The following is a 21,942-nucleotide window of genomic DNA, read 5'->3' on the forward strand; positions in this document are numbered from 1 at the left end:
AGCAGACAGTATCACACAGGATAGGATTAGATACACAGCTCAGCAGACAGTATCACACATGATAGGATTAGATACACAGCTCAGCAGACAGTATCACACAGGAGAGGATTAGATACACCGCTCAGCAGACAGTATCACACAGGATAGGATTAGATACACAGCTCAGCAGACAGTATCACACAGGATAGACTTAGATACACAGCTCAGCAGACAGTATCACACAGGATAGGATTAGATACACAGCTCAGCAGGCAGTATCACACAGGATAGACTTAGATACACAGCTCAGCAGACAGTATCACACAGGATAGGATTAGATACACAGCTCAGCAGACAGTATCACACAGGATAGGATTAGATACACAGCTCAGCAGACAGTATCACACAGGATAGGATTAGATACACAGCTCAGCAGACAGTATCACACAGGATAGGATTAGATACACAGCTCAGCAGACAGTATCACACAGGATAGGATTAGATACACAGCTCAGCAGACAGTATCACACAGGATAGGATTAGATACACAGCTCAGCAGACAGTATCACTCATGATAGGCTTAGATACACCGTTAATATAGAGTTCAGTAGGCTGTATGATCTTTATATGTAAACTTTAATGCTTCACATTGCAGTAAACATGACACATGGATGGTGCGGTAACATGGAATGGATCCTGAACGTCGGGCGTCCTCATCGGGTCTCCTGGTATTGGTCGTTGTGAAGGATTTCACCAGTTGGTGTAATACCCCTTTAAGACACAGTCATCCAGCGATTAGATTTTTACCATTGTGACCTGTTGGTTCATCCATCTTGTTCCCTAAAATTCTCCAGAGTACAGTGATGGGGGCACAGCGGGCACAGTGCCAGTAGTCAGTGGTTCTGATAGGGGCCTACCGCTGGTCCTCTAGTGGTGGGGCCTTATGATTGCAATGGACCTTAGGGGCAGCAGTACCACCCTCCTCCCGCTGGGCGCCATTCATCATTTATGGCCAGCCTCCTGGCACAGGGAAATGTTTTTCACTAAACGTACAGATATGTACTGTAGATTTCAAAGTCCTGATCTGCTCTCTGTCCTCTTGCACCTTGCCCTGTTTTATACCCAGATGGCACAAGGCGTGGCACCTTTAAAGTTCAAATTAAGTGCTAACGAAGCAATTTACAGTCAGATATTGGCACGGCAACACTATGAGATACAATCCGCCTCCATGTAATCCTCCAGGCTCACGCCGGCTCCCCCCTCTACATGGCTGCCGCATGTCTATAGGCAAGGGTAGGTTGGCATCCAGAAGGCATGACCTTTGACCCTCTCAACAAGAGGCAAGTGGCTTAACCTGGTCACCGGGAAGTATTTTGACCCCTAAATGTGACCGCTCTTTAGTGGGGGTCTTCTAAGGAGCCATTGACCATCATCATAGCTCTCTTCAGCTGCTCGTAGCTGACGAACATGACGATATTCCAGGAGCCGAGTCTGAGGAACGCCGGGACAAACCTGCGGAAAAGAACCCAAAAATTAATAAAGAATGCACCTCTAACGTGTCACGTGAAGTCTCGTCTATTCCTATTTCAATTTACCATCCATTTCAATATTGATGCTTGCTGTCAGTGAATGTAAGCATTCTCGTTTACACAAAAAAAAACAAAAAAATCCGTCCTGACCTAATACTTCTCACAGCTGAGGGTTTGTCACAGACTATACAATCCTATACAGAACTGCTTGAAGATGTACAGAAGGTGTGCAGCATGTAATCTTGCAGCTTGTGTTAAGTGTTGAAGAAGAGACAGTTGTAATAGGTGAAAGCCAAAGCAATGGTGAGGTCTCCCTTTTGCATGGTCGCTGTCTAAAGGCATTGCAAATTTTTGCGATGTGCCCTTTGTGGTTTATATTGTACCAATCCGTTATTAGCTTACCCCTTGTAAAATGACAGTCTGCCCTCGTTAACCAGCATGGTGAAGGCGCAGTTCAATGCATTCTTGTATTGGCCAGCTGCAGAGTTCATGTATCGGGTCTTCACTACATCCACCGGAGAGGCCACAATTGTCGTACAGAAACCAGCACCAAATGCAGCCACGAAATGACACGGAAGGTTATCTGGAAACGATTCATCACATTACAGGGGATCGAAAATAATCTAATATTATTAGGGCTTTGTGCCCGTGCGGTCCGCAATGCATGGGCACTGGCCGTGTGCACTCTGTGCCGCAAATGCGGACCCGTTGACTTGAATGGGTCTGCGATCTGCAAGATACGGCAAAAGACAGGACATGTCTTATCTTTTGCAGTGCAGAAGCATGGAGCCGAAAGTCCACGGAAACACTACGAAGCGCTTGCATGTGCTTTTGGGTCTGTGCCTCCGCACCACAAAAGATATGTTCTATCTTTTGCTGGATCTTGCAGATCGCAGACCCATTCAAGTCAATGGGTCCGCATTTGCGGCATGGAGTGCACACAGCCAGTGCCTATGCATCGCAGACCGCTATTTGCGGTTCACAACACGTGCCCGGAGCCCTTATGTTCATGGGCATGAGCCCTTAAAGTCACTGATGACTGCAAACTAATTAGCAGAGTTACCTACAGCTGGAGGAAGGTAATACCCTACTGAACATGAATACTTCCACCAAGTACAAGAATATAACTACTATAATACTGCTCCTATGTACAAGGATATAACTACTATAATACTGCTCCTATGTACAAGAATATAACTACTATAATACTGCTCCTATGTACAAGAATATAACTACTATAATACTGCCCCTATGTACAAGAATATAACTACTATAATACTGCTCCTATGTACAAGAATATAACTACTATAATACTGCTCCTATGTACAAGAATATAACTACTATAATACTGCCTCCTATGTACAGGAATATAACTACTATAATACTGCCTCCTATGTACAAGAATATAACTACTATAATACTGCTCCTATGTACAAGAATATAACTACTATAATACTGCTCCTATGTACAAGAATATAACTACTATGATACTGCCTCCTATGTACAAGAATATAACTACTATAATACTGCCCCTATGTACAAGAATATAACTACTATAATACTGCCTCCTATGTACAAGAATATAACTACTATAATACTGCTCCTATGTACAAGGATAGAACTACTATAATACTGCCTCCTATGTACAGGTATATAACTACTATAATACTGCCTCCTATGTACAAGAATATAACTACTATAATACTGCCTCCTATGTACAAGAATATAACTACTATAATACTGCTCCTATGTACAAGAATATAACTACTATAATACTGCTCCTATGTACAAGAATATAACTACTATAATACTGCCTCCTATGTACAAGAATATAACTACTATAATACTGCCCCTATGTACAAGAATATAACTACTATAATACTGCTCCTATGTACAAGAATATAACTACTATAATACTGCCTCCTATGTACAAGAATATAACTACTATAATACTGCTCCTATGTACAAGGATAGAACTACTATAATACTGCCTCCTATGTACAGGAATATAACTACTATAATACTGCTCCTATGTACAAGAATATAACTACTATAATACTGCTCCTATGTACAAGAATATAACTACTATAATACTGCCTCCTATGTACAAGACTATAACTACTATAATACTGCCTCCTATGTACAAGGATATAACTACTATAATACTGCCTCCTATGTACAAGAATATAACTACTATAATACTGCTCCTATGTACAGGAATATAACTACTATGATACTGCCCCCTACGTACAAGAATATAACTACTATAATACTGCCTCCTATGTACAGGAATATAACTACTATAATACTGCCTCCTATGTATAAGAATATAACTACTATAATACTGCTCCTATGTACAAGAATATAACTACTATGATACTGCTCATATGTACAAGAATATAACTACTATAATACTGCCTCCTATGTACAGGAATATAACTACTATAATACTGCCTCCTATGTATAAGAATATAACTACTATAATACTGTTGCTATGTACAAGGATATAACTACTATAATACTGCCCCTATGTACAAGAATATAACTACTATAATACTGCCCCTATGTACAAGAATATAACTACTATAATACTGCTCCTATGTACAAGAATATAACTACTATAATACTGCTCCTATGTACAAGAATATAACTACTATAATAACATTATTGTGTTTTTCTGTATCTGTTGTGCTGTTGAAGGTACTTGGGAGTTGTTATCCGTCAGGTGTAATATTTCGCGGTGGACATATCGTCCTCTCCATCATCTTGATGAAGGTGTACAGATAAGTAATCGGCTGTCTGTTATCACTATATATCGGTATAATGTACTGGCACTACAGGTATTGGAATGTCCTGTGCTGCGGGGATAGCAGATATCGGAGGCTCCAATGTTCGCACACAGTAATCCTCACCTGTCATCAGCTGGCGGTTAAGGATGGCCTCTTTGATCAGGTCGTAGGTCACTAGTTCTGCGCAGTTTACGATGGCGTTGCGGGTAATGTTGGGTACAGTACCTGTGTGGAGAAAAAGGAAATTATTAACCTATTATAGTCTGTACAGATATATATAATAAAAATATTTCCTGTTTGTGTGTTATAATGACTTAGCGCCCCCTGTTGGCTCGATGTGTGTGAAAATGGAGAACGCTCAGTAAGGAAGGGGAAACGTCGTGGACATTGTTTCTGTAGATATTCCTGTCTTATATGAATCTATGTGGATTTGCTCTCCCACCTTTCCACAGTCCTCGGACTCCCTCCTCCCTGGCGATGGTCCTATAGGCGTCCACCGTCCCATTATACCTTCTGTTTCCATCTATGACTCTGACGTCAGCCTGGAACCTCACTTTTACCACATCTGTTGGCTGAGCGCAGGTGACGGCCAGGGCCCCGGTTGTAGATCCAGCGAGGAGTCGGCACGTCACCCCCGAATCTGGAAGACGAGAAAGAAGAAAGATATATCAAATAGAACAGAAGCCAGGCCTATGACACTATTATAGGTGCACTGTGATGTCACTATTATAGGTGCACTGTGATGTCACTATTGTAGGTGCACTGTGATGTCACTATTATAGGTGCACTGTGATGTCACTATTATAGGTGCACTGTGATGTCACTATTGTAGGTGCACTGTGATGTCACTATTATAGGTGCACTGTGATGTCACTATTATAGGTGCACTGTGATGTCACTATTATAGGTGCACTGTGATGTCACTATTATAGGTGTAATGTGATGTCACTATTATAGGTGCACTGTGATGTCACTATTATAGGTGCACTGTGATGTCACTATTATAGGTGCACTGTGATGTCACTATTATAGGTGCACTGTGATGTCACTATTATAGGTGCACTGTGATGTCACTATTATAGGTGCACTGTGATGTCACTATTATAGGTGCACTGTGATGTCACTATTATAGGTGTACTGTGATGTCACTATTGTAGGTCTACTGTGATGTCACTATTGTAGGTGCACTGTGATGTCACTATTATAGGTGCACTGTGATGTCACTATTATAGGTCTACTGTGATGTCACTATTATAGGTGTACTGTGATGTCACTATTATAGGTGCAGTGATGTCACTATTATAGGTGCACTGTGATGTCACTATTATAGGTGCACTGTGATGTCACTATTATAGGTGCACTGTGATGTCACTATTATAGGTGCACTGTGATGTCACTATTATAGGTGCACTGTGATGTCACTATTATAGGTGTACTGTGATGTCACTATTGTAGGTCTACTGTGATGTCACTATTGTAGGTGCACTGTGATGTCACTATTATAGGTGCACTGTGATGTCACTATTATAGGTCTACTGTGATGTCACTATTATAGGTGTACTGTGATGTCACTATTATAGGTGCAGTGATGTCACTATTATAGGTGCACTGTGATGTCACTATTATAGGTGCACTGTGATGTCACTATTATAGGTCTACTGTGATGTCACTATTATAGGTGTACTGTGATGTCACTATTATAGGTGCAGTGATGTCACTATTATAGGTGCACTGTGATGTCACTATTATAGGTGCACTGTGATGTCACTATTATAGGTCTACTGTGATGTCACTATTATAGGTGCACTGTGATGTCACTATTATAGGTCTACTGTGATGTCACTATTGTAGGTGTACTGTGATGTCACTATTATAGGTGCACTGTGATGTCACTATTTTAGGTGTACTGTGATGTCACTATTATAGGTGTACTGTGATGTCACTATTATAGGTGCACTGTGATGTCACTATTATAGGTGCACTGTGATGTCACTATTTTAGGTGTACTGTGATGTCACTATTATAGGTGTACTGTGATGTCACTATTATAGGTGCACTGTGATGTCACTATTATAGGTGCACTGTGATGTCACTATTATAGGTGCACTGTGATGTCACTATTGTAGGTGTACTATGATGTCACTATTATAGGTGCACTGTGATGTCACTATTATAGGTCTACTGTGATGTCACTATTATAGGTGCACTGTGATGTCACTATTATAGGTCTACTGTGATGTCACTATTGTAGGTGTACTGTGATGTCACTATTATAGGTGCACTGTGATGTCACTATTTTAGGTGTACTGTGATGTCACTATTATAGGTGTACTGTGATGTCACTATTATAGGTGCACTGTGATGTCACTATTATAGGTGCACTGTGATGTCACTATTTTAGGTGTACTGTGATGTCACTATTATAGGTGTACTGTGATGTCACTATTATAGGTGCACTGTGATGTCACTATTATAGGTGCACTGTGATGCCACTATTATAGGTGCACTGTGATGCCACTATTATAGGTGCACTGTGATGTCACTATTATAGGTGCACTGTGATGTCACTATTGTAGGTGCACTGTGATGTCACTATTATAGGTGTACTGTGATGTCACTATTATAGGTGCACTGTGATGTCACTATTGTAGGTGTAATGTGATGCCACTATTATTGGTGCACTGTGATGCCACTATTATAGGTGCACTGTGATGTCACTATTATAGTTGCACTGTGATGTCACTATTATAGGTGCACTGTGATGTCACTATTATAGGTGCACTGTGATGTCACTATTATAGGTGCACTGTGATGTCACTATTATAGGTGCACTGTGATGTCACTATTATAGGTGTACTGTGATGTCACTATTATAGGTGCACTGTGATGTCACTATTATAGGTGCACTGTGATGTCACTATTGTAGGTGCACTGTGATGTCACTATTATAGGTGTACTGTGATGTCACTATTATAGGTGCACTGTGATGTCACTATTGTAGGTGCACTGTGATGTCACTATTATAGGTGCACTGTGATGCCACTATTATTGGTGCACTGTGATGCTACTATTATAGGTGCACTGTGATGTCACTATTATAGGTGCACTGTGATGTCACTATTATAGGTGCACTGTGATGTCACTATTGTAGGTGCACTGTGATGTCACTATTATAGGTGTACTGTGATGTCACTATTATAGGTGCACTGTGATGTCACTATTGTAGGTGTAATGTGATGCCACTATTATTGGTGCACTGTGATGCCACTATTATTGGTGCACTGTGATGCCACTATTATAGGTGCACTGTGATGTCACTATTATAGTTGCACTGTGATGTCACTATTATAGGTGCACTGTGATGTCACTATTATAGGTGCACTGTGATGTCACTATTGTAGGTGCACTGTGATGTCACTATTATAGGTGTACTGTGATGTCACTATTATAGGTGCACTGTGATGTCACTATTGTAGGTGCACTGTGATGTCACTATTATAGGTGCACTGTGATGCCACTATTATTGGTGCACTGTGATGCCACTATTATAGGTGTACTGTGATGTCACTATTATGGATGTGCTGTGATGTCACTATTATAGGTGCACTGTGATGTCACTATTATGGGTGCACTGTGATGTCACTATTATGGGTGCACTGTGATGTCACTATTATGGGTGCACTGTGATGTCACTATTATGGGTGCACTGTGATGTCATTATTATAGGTGCAGAGTGATGGCACTATTGTGGATGCACTGTGATGTCATTATTATGAGGGCACTGTGATGTCACTGCTATGGGTGTAGTGTGATGTTACTATTATGGACATACTGTGATGTCATTATTATGGGTACTGTGATGTTACTATTTTGGGTGTAGTGTGATGTCACTATTATGGGTGTAGTGTGATCTCACTATTATGGGGTACCGTCGTGGTCACTGGCTCATTCCCTCTAAATGGATATTTAATTGATAACCGATGAGCCCACATGGAGATCTCAGAAGAGACAGAATAGACGTTTTTATGCTGACAGTTACCACGTTACACTCTGACACTACCCACAAAAAAACTCTAAAAAACAAAAAAAAATCCCAACACATTTAGAACCTTTTGCTCACTTTCGGTCTGCCGGCAGTAAAACTGTTTCACGGAGTCGTACATCCCAATCCGGATGGAGGCGAAGGTCATCTGTCGCTGCAGCCCGGCCACCAGCCCGTTGTAGAGACTAGCCGCCCCCTCCATCCTCACCATGGTGGTAATAGTCCCCATCACACCCTTGTACTGGACGATGCGGACTCCAGTCTCGGCCAGACCCTCCCCTTGGATCTGCAGATAGGACAAAGTGGGGAGACCTTCACGTATATATTCACGGCCCCCCCCCCCAATCTGGTCACCCCACCTCCGTATAATAATCCTATATACCTGCAGCCGGACTTTTGCCGTGTCTAAGGGGAAAGTTACCAAATCCGCGATACAGGCCGCCACCCCAGCACCCACAAATTTCACCATGAGCGTGGGGGGAACCTCCGAGGGCTTGAGTCCAACCATCTTTCTTCTAAGCCAAGTGGAGCTGCTGTAGACGACCAATGAGATGTTTCACTCCTTCCCTACGAAGATATAAGTTATAACATAAGGAACGTATCATATCATGATGGCCGCCATCATATGCGCTCTTAAAGGGCCAGTCTAGTGTAAACATGGTGAAATCAGTGCATTATGATATGTTTGATTCATCTTTTTCAAGATCTATGCTTGCTGTCAATGAAGATACGAAGAAGCTGACACCCTGACATGACCCAACACGTCACACAGCGGAAGAATAGCTATAGTGTGGATAAAATCTAAGGTTGGGTTTTCATTCGCTTACAGCCAGCAGAGGTAGACAAAGAATATAAAAAAAAAATAAAGGTAAGAGGGTTTCATAGCGGATAATCTGTGCAGGACTATAGGCATTTCTGGACTACTGGATGCCGGATTATAGAAATCCCGTCTAGTGTGTGTAAAAGCGATGTCGTAATGTAATGAGGGCTCGATGACGCGCACATTTTTAGAATTCTGTTCACGACTTCCCAATTCTATCCGCTCATTTCCTGCTGAGTCACCGAAAATAAAAATCACTGTGAAAGTTTCCTGTACTTCCCTTACTGACAAGATCAGGAACTTCCAATTAAAGGGCTCGTCCATTTGCATAGCTATAGTCATAGTTATAATAATGAAAAAAAATTCTAATTTCTTTATACACATTGGGAATGCCCGTTGTTACTGACAGCAAGCAGAGATCTAAAAAATGGAGGAGGAATTAAAGCCGATATTTCTGAAATTTGTCTATATGAAAAACTGTCTTTCTCACCCCTGGCAACCAATCAGAGCACAGCTTTCATTTTAAAAGGGCACAATAGAAAATGCTAGCTGTGATCTGATTGGTTGCTAGGGGAAAGGAAGAAGGGCAGCTTTATGAAACTGTGTTAAAAAGCAAATGCAGTCCCTAGCAACCAATCACAGCGCATCTTTCATTTCTTGCAGGGCTCTTGAAAAATGAAAACTGCGCTGTGATTGGTGGCAAGGACAGTTCATCATTAGTATTAATTCCCCATTATTTTTAAGATCTCTGCTCGCTGTCAGTGACAAGGGACATTCTTGTTTACAACCAGAGGCTTAAAACCTGTGTCTGATACTTCTCACAGCTGAGGGTTTGTTACAATTCTTAGGTAATCCACCTGCCTATGAGCCAAAAAATAAATAAAAATGCTCCCACTCATTGACAGCAAACAGAGATCTTGTAACACAATATTTTATTGACTAGAAAAGAACGACTGCTTGGAGACTATGATTTATTTCTTATTTTTGGGAGAACCTGGCTTGGGTTAGATCTGAAAAGCAGGAATATGGGTGAAGGGTGACTCCTACTGGGTGCCATGAAACGTGACCTTATGCTGGTCGCTGGGATCCGGGCTGAGGAGTCATAGATATCACAGTAATCGAATCTGCCTCCAGCCCCGCGGTCATGTCCTGCGCTGACCTTACATCCCATTTGGTCACTGAGCCCGGAATACCGCATATAAAACCGCCTCTATCCTAAGTGTGTCAGTTTTCACCGTAGTTCTGGCATTCTATTCACAAAGCAGGAGTTTTACCTGGCCCAGTGGGCTGACCCTGTGGACAACCGCAAGCGCCGAGTTATGTGACAGTGACGCCCATGTAGCCCTAGCTATAGAAAAAAATCATTTTCTTAAATTTTCAAATTACCTGACTCTGCGAAGATGGCCATATGGCGGTCTACACCCAGCTGTGTACAGAAGACGCCATCTCTCCGATGGAGCCGTGCACACTAGTGTGTGTATATATATAGACTTTTCTGACGTGTTTTTATGTAAGCCCCGTACCCTAACCTGGGGCGGCGTCCTTATACCTGTCCTGCCGGTTCATTGTTTCCATTCTATGACAGGTGACATGTTGTATAGCTTTCTATAGAGTACAATAACAATCAGGATCTCAGCCTAAAGCGATCAGGACATCACAGTAAATTCCTTGCTTTTTATAGATCTTCTTAATCCTGGGTCGGGCGGGACCGAAATCCCATAAATAAAGATATTAGGGCGCAGCGGGGCTGAGAAAACTCCTTGCGGTGTCGCAAAGGGAGGAGCTGAACCCAAATGTCACCAAAATCAGGTCTACAGACGTGGTCCCGTGTCCTATCTGACATGAAATCATTTTTTAATGGGAAAAAAAAATTCTGAATTAAAGGGAAGGGAGAAATTAGGATTTAGGCTACATGCGCACGACAGTGAAAAAAAAACGTCCGTTAAAAACATTTTTAACAGACTTTTTTTCACTGATGCCTTTCTAAGAAACGGACGTTAAAAATTGACCTATTCAATTGTATGGGGGCAGTCTGGACAAGATGGAGCATGTTCTATTTTTTGACGTCTGTTTTTCACTGCCATGTGAATAACCCCATAGACCAGGGCTGGCCAACCTGCGGCTCTCCAGCTGTTGCAAAACTACAACTCCCAGCATGCCCAGACAGCCTACAACTATCCGCCTACAGCAGTGCATGGTGGGAATTGTAGTTTTACAATAGCTGGAGAGCCGCAGGTTGGCCAGACCTGCGCATAGACGATCATTGGTCTAAAAAACGGATGTGTGATGGCCATTAAAAAAAAATCGTGTGCATGTAGCCTTTGGAAAACTATTTTTAATTCCTGGCCCTTTTGTTGGAAATGAGCTCCCTCTAGAAGACCACTTTGCAAGGCAATTTTGGGGCAGGTGTCTCAAAGAGATGCAATGGAAAATTTGAAAAAAAATAAATAAAAAAAATCCACTAAAATGATATAAATTAAACAATAGAGAGAGTAAAATAAGGTCAGCGGCTTTCAGACTCTGGAGTAATAATAATAATAATAATAATCCGCAATATAAAATCTATATAACAGATAATAGAAAAAAAATAATGCAGTAATTTTAATATAATATTATATTAAAACAATATGCTTATTAAATTGATGGATTTAAAATAATAATAATTATTTTTTCTATTATATAACTGTATACGTTCTATTATTGCTATTATTATTATTATGATGACGTCATTATTCTTTTACATTATTTTCTATCATTATTGTTCTGATATATCCTTATTGCTGTATTTCCCATCCCTCTGATCATTACCTGCAGCACTGGTTCCCGGTCGCCCCTCGCTGTGCCTCTCCCGCTCTGAGTCCAGTGCTGACAGGAGCCGGACCTCAGCTTTTATATTTTGGGCACAGCAGCCTCATCTGGTTACCAGTCTCCAGGAACAGGGATCACTTGTCACTGGTGTGAATCGCTGAGCACAACACAGAACAAAGCAGAAGGATCTTTGGCATCTAAGGCCTTATTCACACTGACACTAATATAATACTGGAACCAACGTCCTGCATTATGTGGAGAGTACAGGGAGGACAGAGATTGTGTCTCCTCTGTCCTGACGACATTATGTGGAGAGTACAGGGAGGACAGAGATTGTGTCTCCTCTGTCCTGACGACATTATGTGAAGAGTACAGGGAGGACAGAGATTGTGTCTCCTCTGTCCTGACATTATGTGAAGAGTACAGGGAGGACAGAGATTGTGTCTCCTCTGTCCTGACATTATGTGGAGAGTACAGGGAGGACAGAGATTGTGTCTCCTCTGTCCTGACGACATTATGTGGAGAGTACAGGGAGGACAGAGATTGTGTCTCCTCTGTCCTGACGACATTATGTTGAGAGTACAGGGAGGACAGAGATTGTGTCCCCCCTGCTCTCCTCTGTCCTGACGACATTATGTGGAGAGTACAGGGAGGACAGAGATTGTGTCTCCTCTGTCCTGACGACATTATGTGGAGAGTACAGGGAGGACAGAGATTGTGTCTCCTCTGTCCTGACCACATTATGTGAAGAGTACAGGGAGGACAGAGATTGTGTCTCCCCTGCTCTCCTCTGTCCTGACGACATTATGTGGAGAGTACAGGGAGGACAGAGATTGTGTCTCCTCTGTCCTGACGACATTATGTGGAGAGTACAGGGAGGACAGAGATTGTGTCTCCACTGTCCTGACAACATTATGTGGAGAGTACAGGGAGGACAGAGATTGTGTCTCCTCTGTCCTGACGACATTATGTGGAGAGTACAGGGAGGACAGAGATTGTGTCTCCTCTGTCCTGACAACATTATGTGAAGAGTACAGGGAGGACAGAGATTGTGTCTCCCCTGCTCTCCTCTGTCCTGACGACATTATGTGGAGATTACAGGGAGGACAGAGATTGTGTCTCCTCTGTCCTGACATTATGTGGAGAGTACAGGGAGGACAGAGATTGTGTCTTCTCTGTCCTGACGACATTATGTGGAGAGTACAGGGAGTACAGAGATTGTGTCTCCTCTGTCCTGACGACATTATGTGGAGAGTACAGGGAGGACAGAGATTGTGTCTCCTCTGACCTGACATTATGTGGAGAGTACAGGGAGGACAGAGATTGTGTCTCCTCTGTCCTGACGACATTATGTGAAGAGTACAGGGAGGACAGAGATTGTGTCTCCCCTGCTCTCCTCTGTCCTGACGACATTATGTGGAGAGTACAGGGAGGACAGAGATTGTGTCTCCTCTGTCCTGACGACATTATGTGAAGAGTACAGGGAGGACAGAGATTGTGTCTCCCCTGCTCTCCTCTGTCCTGACGACATTATGTGGAGAGTACAGGGAGGACAGAGATTGTGTCTCCTCTGTCCTGACATTATGTGGAGAGTACAGGGAGGACAGAGATTGTGTCTCCTCTGTCCTGACGACATTATGTGGAGAGTACAGGGAGGACAGAGATTGTGTCTCCTCTGTCCTGACAACATTATGTGGAGAGTACAGGGAGGACAGAGATTGTGTCTCCTCTGTCCTGACGACATTATGTGAAGAGTACAGGGAGGACAGAGATTGTGTCTCCTCTGTCCTGACATTATGTGAAGAGTACAGGGAGGACAGAGATTGTGTCTCCTCTGTCCTGACATTATGTGGAGAGTACAGGGAGGACAGAGATTGTGTCTCCTCTGTCCTTACGACATTATGTGGAGAGTACAGGGAGGACAGAGATTGTGTCTCCTCTGTCCTGACAACATTATGTGGAGAGTACAGGGAGGACAGAGATTGTGTCTCCTCTGTCCTGACGACATTATGTTGAGAGTACAGGGAGGACAGAGATTGTGTCTCCCCTGCTCTCCTCTGTCCTGACGACATTATGTGGAGAGTACAGGGAGGACAGAGATTGTGTCTCCTCTGTCCTGACGACATTATGTGGAGAGTACAGGGAGGACAGAGATTGTGTCTCCTCTGTCCTGACCACATTATGTGAAGAGTACAGGGAGGACAGAGATTGTGTCTCCCCTGCTCTCCTCTGTCCTGACGACATTATGTGGAGAGTACAGGGAGGACAGAGATTGTGTCTCCACTGTCCTGACAACATTATGTGGAGAGTACAGGGAGGACAGAGATTGTGTCTCCTCTGTCCTGACGACATTATGTGGAGAGTACAGAGAGGACAGAGATTGTGTCTCCTCTGTCCTGACAACATTATGTGAAGAGTACAGGGAGGACAGAGATTGTGTCTCCCCTGCTCTCCTCTGTCCTGACGACATTATGTGGAGAGTACAGGGAGGACAGAGATTGTGTCTCCTCTGTCCTGACATTATGTGGAGAGTACAGGGAGGACAGAGATTGTGTCTCCTCTGTCCTGACGACATTATGTGGAGAGTACAGGGAGTACAGAGATTGTGTCTCCTCTGTCCTTACGACATTATGTGGAGAGTACAGGGAGGACAGAGATTGTGTCTCCTCTGTCCTGACAACATTATGTGGAGAGTACAGGGAGGACAGAGATTGTGTCTCCTCTGTCCTGACGACATTATGTTGAGAGTACAGGGAGGACAGAGATTGTGTCTCCCCTGCTCTCCTCTGTCCTGACGACATTATGTGGAGAGTACAGGGAGGACAGAGATTGTGTCTCCTCTGTCCTGACGACATTATGTGGAGAGTACAGGGAGGACAGAGATTGTGTCTCCTCTGTCCTGACCACATTATGTGAAGAGTACAGGGAGGACAGAGATTGTGTCTCCCCTGCTCTCCTCTGTCCTGACGACATTATGTGGAGAGTACAGGGAGGACAGAGATTGTGTCTCCTCTGTCCTGACGACATTATGTGGAGAGTACAGGGAGGACAGAGATTGTGTCTCCACTGTCCTGACAACATTATGTGGAGAGTACAGGGAGGACAGAGATTGTGTCTCCTCTGTCCTGACGACATTATGTGGAGAGTACAGGGAGGACAGAGATTGTGTCTCCTCTGTCCTGACAACATTATGTGAAGAGTACAGGGAGGACAGAGATTGTGTCTCCCCTGCTCTCCTCTGTCCTGACGACATTATGTGGAGAGTACAGGGAGGACAGAGATTGTGTCTCCTCTGTCCTGACATTATGTGGAGAGTACAGGGAGGACAGAGATTGTGTCTCCTCTGTCCTGACGACATTATGTGGAGAGTACAGGGAGTACAGAGATTGTGTCTCCTCTGTCCTGACGACATTATGTGGAGAGTACAGGGAGGACAGAGATTGTGTCTCCACTGACCTGACATTATGTGGAGAGTACAGGGAGGACAGAGATTGTGTCTCCTCTGTCCTGACAACATTATGTGGAGAGTACAGGGAGGACAGAGATTGTGTCTCCTCTGTCCTGACGACATTATGTGGAGAGTACAGGGAGGACAGAGATTGTGTCTCCTCTGTCCTGACGACATTATGTGGAGAGTACAGGGAGGACAGAGATTGTGTCTCCTCTGTCCTGACGACATTATGTGGAGAGTACAGGGAGGACAGAGATTGTGTCTCCTCTGTCCTGACAACATTATGTGGAGAGTACAGGGAGGACAGAGATTGTGTCTCCTCTGTCCTGACGACATTATGTGGAGAGTACAGGGAGGACAGAGATTGTGTCTCCTCTGTCCTGACGACATTATGTGAAGAGTACAGGGAGGACAGAGATTGTGTCTCCTCTGTCCTGACAACATTATGTGGAGAGTACAGGGAGGACAGAGATTGTGTCTCCTCTGTCCTGACGACATTATGTGAAGAGTACAGGGAGGACAGAGATTGTGTCTCCTCTGTCCTGACGACATTATGTGGAGAGTACAGGGAGGACAGAGATTGTGTCTCCTCTGTCCTGACAACATTATGTGAAGAGTACAGGGAGGACAGAGATTGTGTCTCCTCTGTCCTGACGACATTATGTGGAGATTACAGGGAGGACAGAGATTGTGTCTCCTCTGTCCTGACATTATGTGGAGAGTACAGGGAGGACAGAGATTGTGTCTCCTCTGTCCTGACGACATTATGTGGAGAGTACAGGGAGTACAGAGATTGTGTCTCCTCTGTCCTGACGACATTATGTGGAGAGTACAGGGAGGACAGAGATTGTGTCTCCTCTGTCCTGACAACATTATGTGGAGAGTACAGGGAGGACAGAGATTGTGTCTCCTCTGTCCTGACGACATTATGTGGAGAGTACAGGGAGGACAGAGATTGTGTCTCCTCTGTCCTGACAACATTATGTGAAGAGTACAGGGAGGACAGAGATTGTGTCTCCCCTGCTCTCCTCTGTCCTGACGACATTATGTGGAGATCACAGGGAGGACAGAGATTGTGTCTCCTCTGTCCTGACATTATGTGGAGAGTACAGGGAGGACAGAGATTGTGTCTCCTCTGTCCTGACGACATTATGTGGAGAGTACAGGGAGTACAGAGATTGTGTCTCCTCTGTCCTGACGACATTATGTGGAGAGTACAGGGAGGACAGAGATTGTGTCTCCTCTGTCCTGACATTATGTGGAGAGTACAGGGAGGACAGAGATTGTGTCTCCTCTGTCCTGACGACATTATGTGGAGAGTACAGGGAGGACAGAGATTGTGTCTCCTCTGTCCTGACGACATTATGTGGAGAGTACAGAGAGGACAGAGATTGTGTCTCCTCTGTTCTGACCACATTATGTGGAGAGTACAGGGAGGACAGAGATTGTGTCTCCTCTGTCCTGACGACATTATGTGGAGACTACAGGGAGGACAGAGATTGTGTCTCCTCTGTCCTAACGACATTATGTGGAGAGTACAGGGAGGACAGAGATTGTGTCTCCTCTGTCCTGACGACATTATGTGGAGAGTACAGGGAGGACAGAGATTGTGTCTCCTCTGTCCTGACGACATTATGTGGAGAGTACAGGGAGGACAGAGATTGTGTCTCCTCTGTCCTGACGACATTATGTGGAGAGTACAGGGAGGACAGAGATTGTGTCTCCTCTGTCCTGATGACATTATGTGAAGAGTACAGAGATTGTGTCTCCCCTGCTCTCCTCTGTCCTGATGACATTATGTGGAGAGTACAGGGAGGACAGAGATTGTGTCTCCTCTGTCCTGACGACATTATGTGGAGAGTACAGGGAGGACAGAGATTGTGTCTCCCCTGCTCTCCTCTGTCCTGATGACATTATGTGGAGAGTACAGGGAGGACAGAGATTGTGTCTCCTCTGTCCTGACGACATTATGTGGAGAGTACAGGGAGGACAGAGATTGTGTCTCCTCTGTCCTGACGACATTATGTGGAGAGTACAGGGAGGACAGAGATTGTGTCTCCTCTGTCCTGATGACATTATGTGAAGAGTACAGAGATTGTGTCTCCCCTGCTCTCCTCTGTCCTGATGACATTATCTGGAGTACAGGGAGGACAGAGATTGTGTCTCCCCTGCTCTCCTCTGTCCTGACATTATGTGAAGAGTACAGGGAGGACAGAGATTGTGTCTCCTCTGTCCTGATGACATTATGTGGAGAGTACAGGGAGGACAGAGATTGTGTCTCCCCTGCTCTCCTCTGTCCTGACGACATTATGACTTCTACTGAAGAATGCAGGATTTTGTCAAGGGTTTCAGACAGGGCAGGATTTCATAGAAAGTTTCCAGGTACCGGCGTCCTCATATGTCATGTTTTATCTATTCCTGAAAATTTGGATGACAACCAATATGGGCGCCATGACCTTCCAACAGGGGTCATGACTCAGCTTTCCTAGAGTCCTGAAAAGCAGATCTTCATGGGTTGCCACCCAGCTTTCCTAGACTACAGAATGGTAATTATGGGCAAAGTCTAGTGAGGGGGGCCTTCACACTTCTCTCCAGCACTGGAAGGGTCACTATGTTTGTCCTGACCCCGGGGTGGAAAGTGTTTCATCTTCCCAGAGTCTCAGACGTCTTATTTCTAGAACATCAGACTTCATCCTTCACCGAGTGATAACAGAGCCCTGTGATTGTCAGGGGGCGTGGAGCTCAGCCAATCAGGAGCAGGGGCTGGTGGAGGGCCCGGCCCTGGAAAGGCTGTGTCGTTACCGGACCCCGGGGGACACCGGATCCCAAGAATGAAGGAACATGACATCCCCAAACTGTACAGAGGAAATATAGCATGGAGGGTGGGACCGTATCACAAAGGAGTGGCTTAGATACACTGACTCTGCATCACACATGAAAGGATTAGATACACCATTCAGCAGACAGTATCACACAGGATAGGATTAGATACACAGCTCAGCAGACAGTAGCACACAGGATAGGATTAGATACATAGCTCAGCAGACAGTATCACACAGGATAGGATTAGATACACAGCTCAGCAGACAGTATCACACAGGATAGGATTAGATACACAGCTCAGCAGACAGTATCACACAGGATAGGATTAGATACACAGCTCAGCAGACAGTATCACACAGGATAGGATTAGATACACAGCTCAGCAGACAGTATCACACATGATAGGATTAGATACACAGCTCAGCAGACAGTATCACACAGGAGAGGATTAGATACACAGCTCAGCAGACAGTATCACACATGATAGGATTAGATACACAGCTCAGCAGACAGTATCACACAGGATAGGATTAGATACACAGCTCAGCAGACTGTATCACACAGGAGAGGATTAGATACACAGCTCAGCAGACAGTATCACACATGATAGGATTAGATACACAGCTCAGCAGACAGTATCACACAGGATAGGATTAGATACACAGCTCAGCAGACAGTATCACACAGGATAGGATTAGATACACAGCTCAGCAGACAGTATCACACATGATAGGATTAGATACACAGCTCAGCAGACAATATCACACAGGATAGGATTAGATACACAGCTCAGCAGGCAGTATCACACAGGATAGGATTAGATACACAGCTCAGCAGACAGTATCACACAGGAGAGGATTAGATACACAGCTCAGCAGACAGTATCACACAGGAGAGGATTAGATACACAGCTCAGCAGACAGTATCACACAGGATAGGATTAGATACACAGCTCAGCAGACAGTATCACACAGGATAGGATTAGATACACAGCTCAGCAGACAGTATCACACAGGAGAGGATTAGATACACAGCTCAGCAGACAGTATCACACATGATAGGATTAGATACACAGCTCAGCAGACAGTATCACACAGGAGAGGATTAGATACACAGCTCAGCAGACAGTATCACACAGGATAGGATTAGATACACAGCTCAGCAGACAGTATCACACATGATAGGATTAGATACACAGCTCAGCAGACAGTATCACACAGGATAGGATTAGATACACAGCTCAGCAGACAGTATCACACATGATAGGATTAGATACACAGCTCAGCAGACAGTATCACACAGGATAGGATTAGATACACAGCTCAGCAGACAGTATCACACAGGATAGGATTAGATACACAGCTCAGCAGACAGTATCATACAGGATAGGATTAGATACACAGCTCAGCAGACAGTATCACACATGATAGGATTAGATACACAGCTCAGCAGGCAGTATCACACAGGATAGGATTAGATACACAGCTCAGCAGACAGTATCACACAGGATAGGATTAGATACAGTAGGTCAGCAGACAGTATCACATATAATAGGATTAGATACACAGCTCAGCAGACAGTATCACACAGGAGAGGATTAGATACACCGTTCAGCAGGCAGTATCTCACAGGATAGGATTAGATACACAGCTCAGCAGACAGTATCACACAGGATAGGATTAGATACACAGCTCAGCAGACAGTATCACACAGGATAGGATTAGATACATGCTCAGCAGACAGTATCACACATGATAGGATTAGATACACATTTCAGCAGACAGTATCGCAGATGATTGGATTAGATACACAGCTCAGTAGACAGTATCACACAGGATAGGATTAGATACACAGCTCAGCAGACAGTATTACACATGATGAGATTAGATACACAGCTCAGCAGACAGTATCACACAGGATAGGATTAGATACACAGCTCAGCAGACAGTATCACACAGGATAGGATTAGATACATGCTCAGCAGACAGTATCACACATGATAGGATTAGATACACATTTCAGCAGACAGTATCGCAGATGATTGGATTAGATACACAGCTCAGTAGACAGTATCACACAGGATAGGATTAGATACACAGCTCAGCAGACAGTATTACACAGGATAGGATTAGATACACAGCTCAGCAGACAGTATCACACAGGATAGGATTAGATACACAGCTCAGCAGACAGTATCACACAGGATAGGATTAGATACATGCTCAGCAGACAGTATCACACATGATAGGATTAGATACACATTTCAGCAGACAGTATCGCAGATGATTGGATTAGATACACTGTTATCTGGGATGTTACGGGTGGACATTACAGGTTCCGTGCTGTTCCTTCACACGTGTTCTCCGCTCCTTGGAGGGATGGCCGGCGTCTGGAAGGATCAGTGAGCACGTTGTGTAGTTTGTACGTCATACAAAAGTCGTAAGATTTTGCACAAGCAGCATTTTGGGAAAAGGGGGCAGGGGTGTAGCTATAGGGGGTGCCTAGGGATACTAATGGTGTTGCGTTGGAGGGGGCAGATGGAACGGAGTAACACAGGACTGTAGGGTCTGACTACACAGGGTTTGGATGTAGTCTGTAACCATGGCGACTGAAAGGTCTGCACAGGAGATGGATAGGCAAAACTTTGTAAATCAGGAGTAGGCGACCTCTGGCACTCCAGCTGTTGTGAAACTACAACTCCCAGTATGCATACTTCCTGTACTCTGAACTCTCACAGAAATGAATGGAGCATGCTGGGAATTGTAGTTTCACAAAAGCTGGAGTGCCGAAGGTTGCCGACCCCTGTTGTAGATACTGTAGATATTTGCATTGCTTGCGGCCCTGTGACCTGAGCAGTCATCTATGGGATTGCTACTTATGCAATTGCCTCACATATTCAGATATGACATCAAGCAATAGACATATAATAGTGGACATAACAGTGAAGAACTCACGTGCACCAGGGGCACCTGGGATGGGCATGAAACCATTCTGGGCACGGTGTGTATGATAGAACCGAGCCGGAGCAGACGAATCTGCAGTACCGTGATAAGGCGCTGATGAGTCATAACGTCCCGACCTCCAGAGGCTGCGGCCTCTAATAGACTCCGTGTTTCAGTTCTTCACCATCATCAAGATTTCTGCTTGCTGTCATTGAATAGGAACATTCATTGTTTACAGTCAGAGGACGGCAACCCATCACATGCCTCCCAACTGTCCTGGATCCAGCAGGACAGTCCGGGATTTCACGGGCCTTCGCTACTGTGTTGGGGGTCAAATTGGGGGGGCATTATTGATGTGAGGTGGGGGAAGGGGCACTAAAAGGATATCAACAAAACCAGTTGGGGTATATAAAGTTAAATATTGTAATAAAAACACATCACCACAACGTAAACCTGATTAGATAATTCATTTGATTGACATCAGAAATGAAACATGATCGGCACTATAGTGGTGGTCTTAGAAACAGTGCAATAGTAAACAGGCTGGTAATACAGTAACTAAAGGGAGGCTTTGTATACACATGGAACCTATGGCCACTCTCAGGGGCGCACCACCAATGAGGCGATCGGTAGGGGCAAGAGGGGGGCAGCGGAAGGGCCATGGGCAGTGAGCGCTTTCATTGTGGCTGCTCATGATTAGCAGATCACAAATAGCAAACCAACCAAAATCCTGTGCTACGGCAGGCCGCCACCACGCCC

At 44.3% G+C, this 21,942-nt stretch overlaps 1 protein-coding gene across 3 annotated transcripts; it reads right to left on the minus strand.

Moving 5' to 3' along the window:
• Nucleotides 1-629: 629 nt before the first annotated feature.
• Nucleotides 630-21,247, minus strand: LOC120996546 (mitochondrial uncoupling protein 2-like). Of its 3 annotated transcripts, XM_040426513.1 has the most exons (8): nucleotides 21,196-21,236; nucleotides 20,549-20,630; nucleotides 8,722-8,906; nucleotides 8,418-8,625; nucleotides 4,740-4,937; nucleotides 4,421-4,522; nucleotides 1,911-2,091; nucleotides 630-1,491 (listed from the first exon to the last, which is right to left on the minus strand). In XM_040426513.1, exons 3-8 carry the CDS (start codon nucleotides 8,845-8,847, stop codon nucleotides 1,377-1,379), a joined length of 930 nt encoding a protein of 309 aa, XP_040282447.1. In that variant the 5' UTR covers nucleotides 8,848-8,906; nucleotides 20,549-20,630; nucleotides 21,196-21,236; the 3' UTR covers nucleotides 630-1,376. The 3 variants fall into 3 exon arrangements, with proteins under 3 accessions (XP_040282447.1, XP_040282450.1, XP_040282448.1); XM_040426516.1 differs by lacking the exon at nucleotides 20,549-20,630 and having other exon boundaries at nucleotides 21,196-21,247; XM_040426514.1 differs by lacking the exons at nucleotides 20,549-20,630; nucleotides 21,196-21,236 and adding an exon at nucleotides 11,968-12,023.
• Between the last annotated feature and the right edge of the window lie 695 nt (nucleotides 21,248-21,942).

The sequence above is a fragment of the Bufo bufo genome, chromosome 3 (assembly GCF_905171765.1).
Source record: "Bufo bufo chromosome 3, aBufBuf1.1, whole genome shotgun sequence".
In the NCBI taxonomy this organism is placed as follows: domain Eukaryota; kingdom Metazoa; phylum Chordata; class Amphibia; order Anura; family Bufonidae; genus Bufo; species Bufo bufo.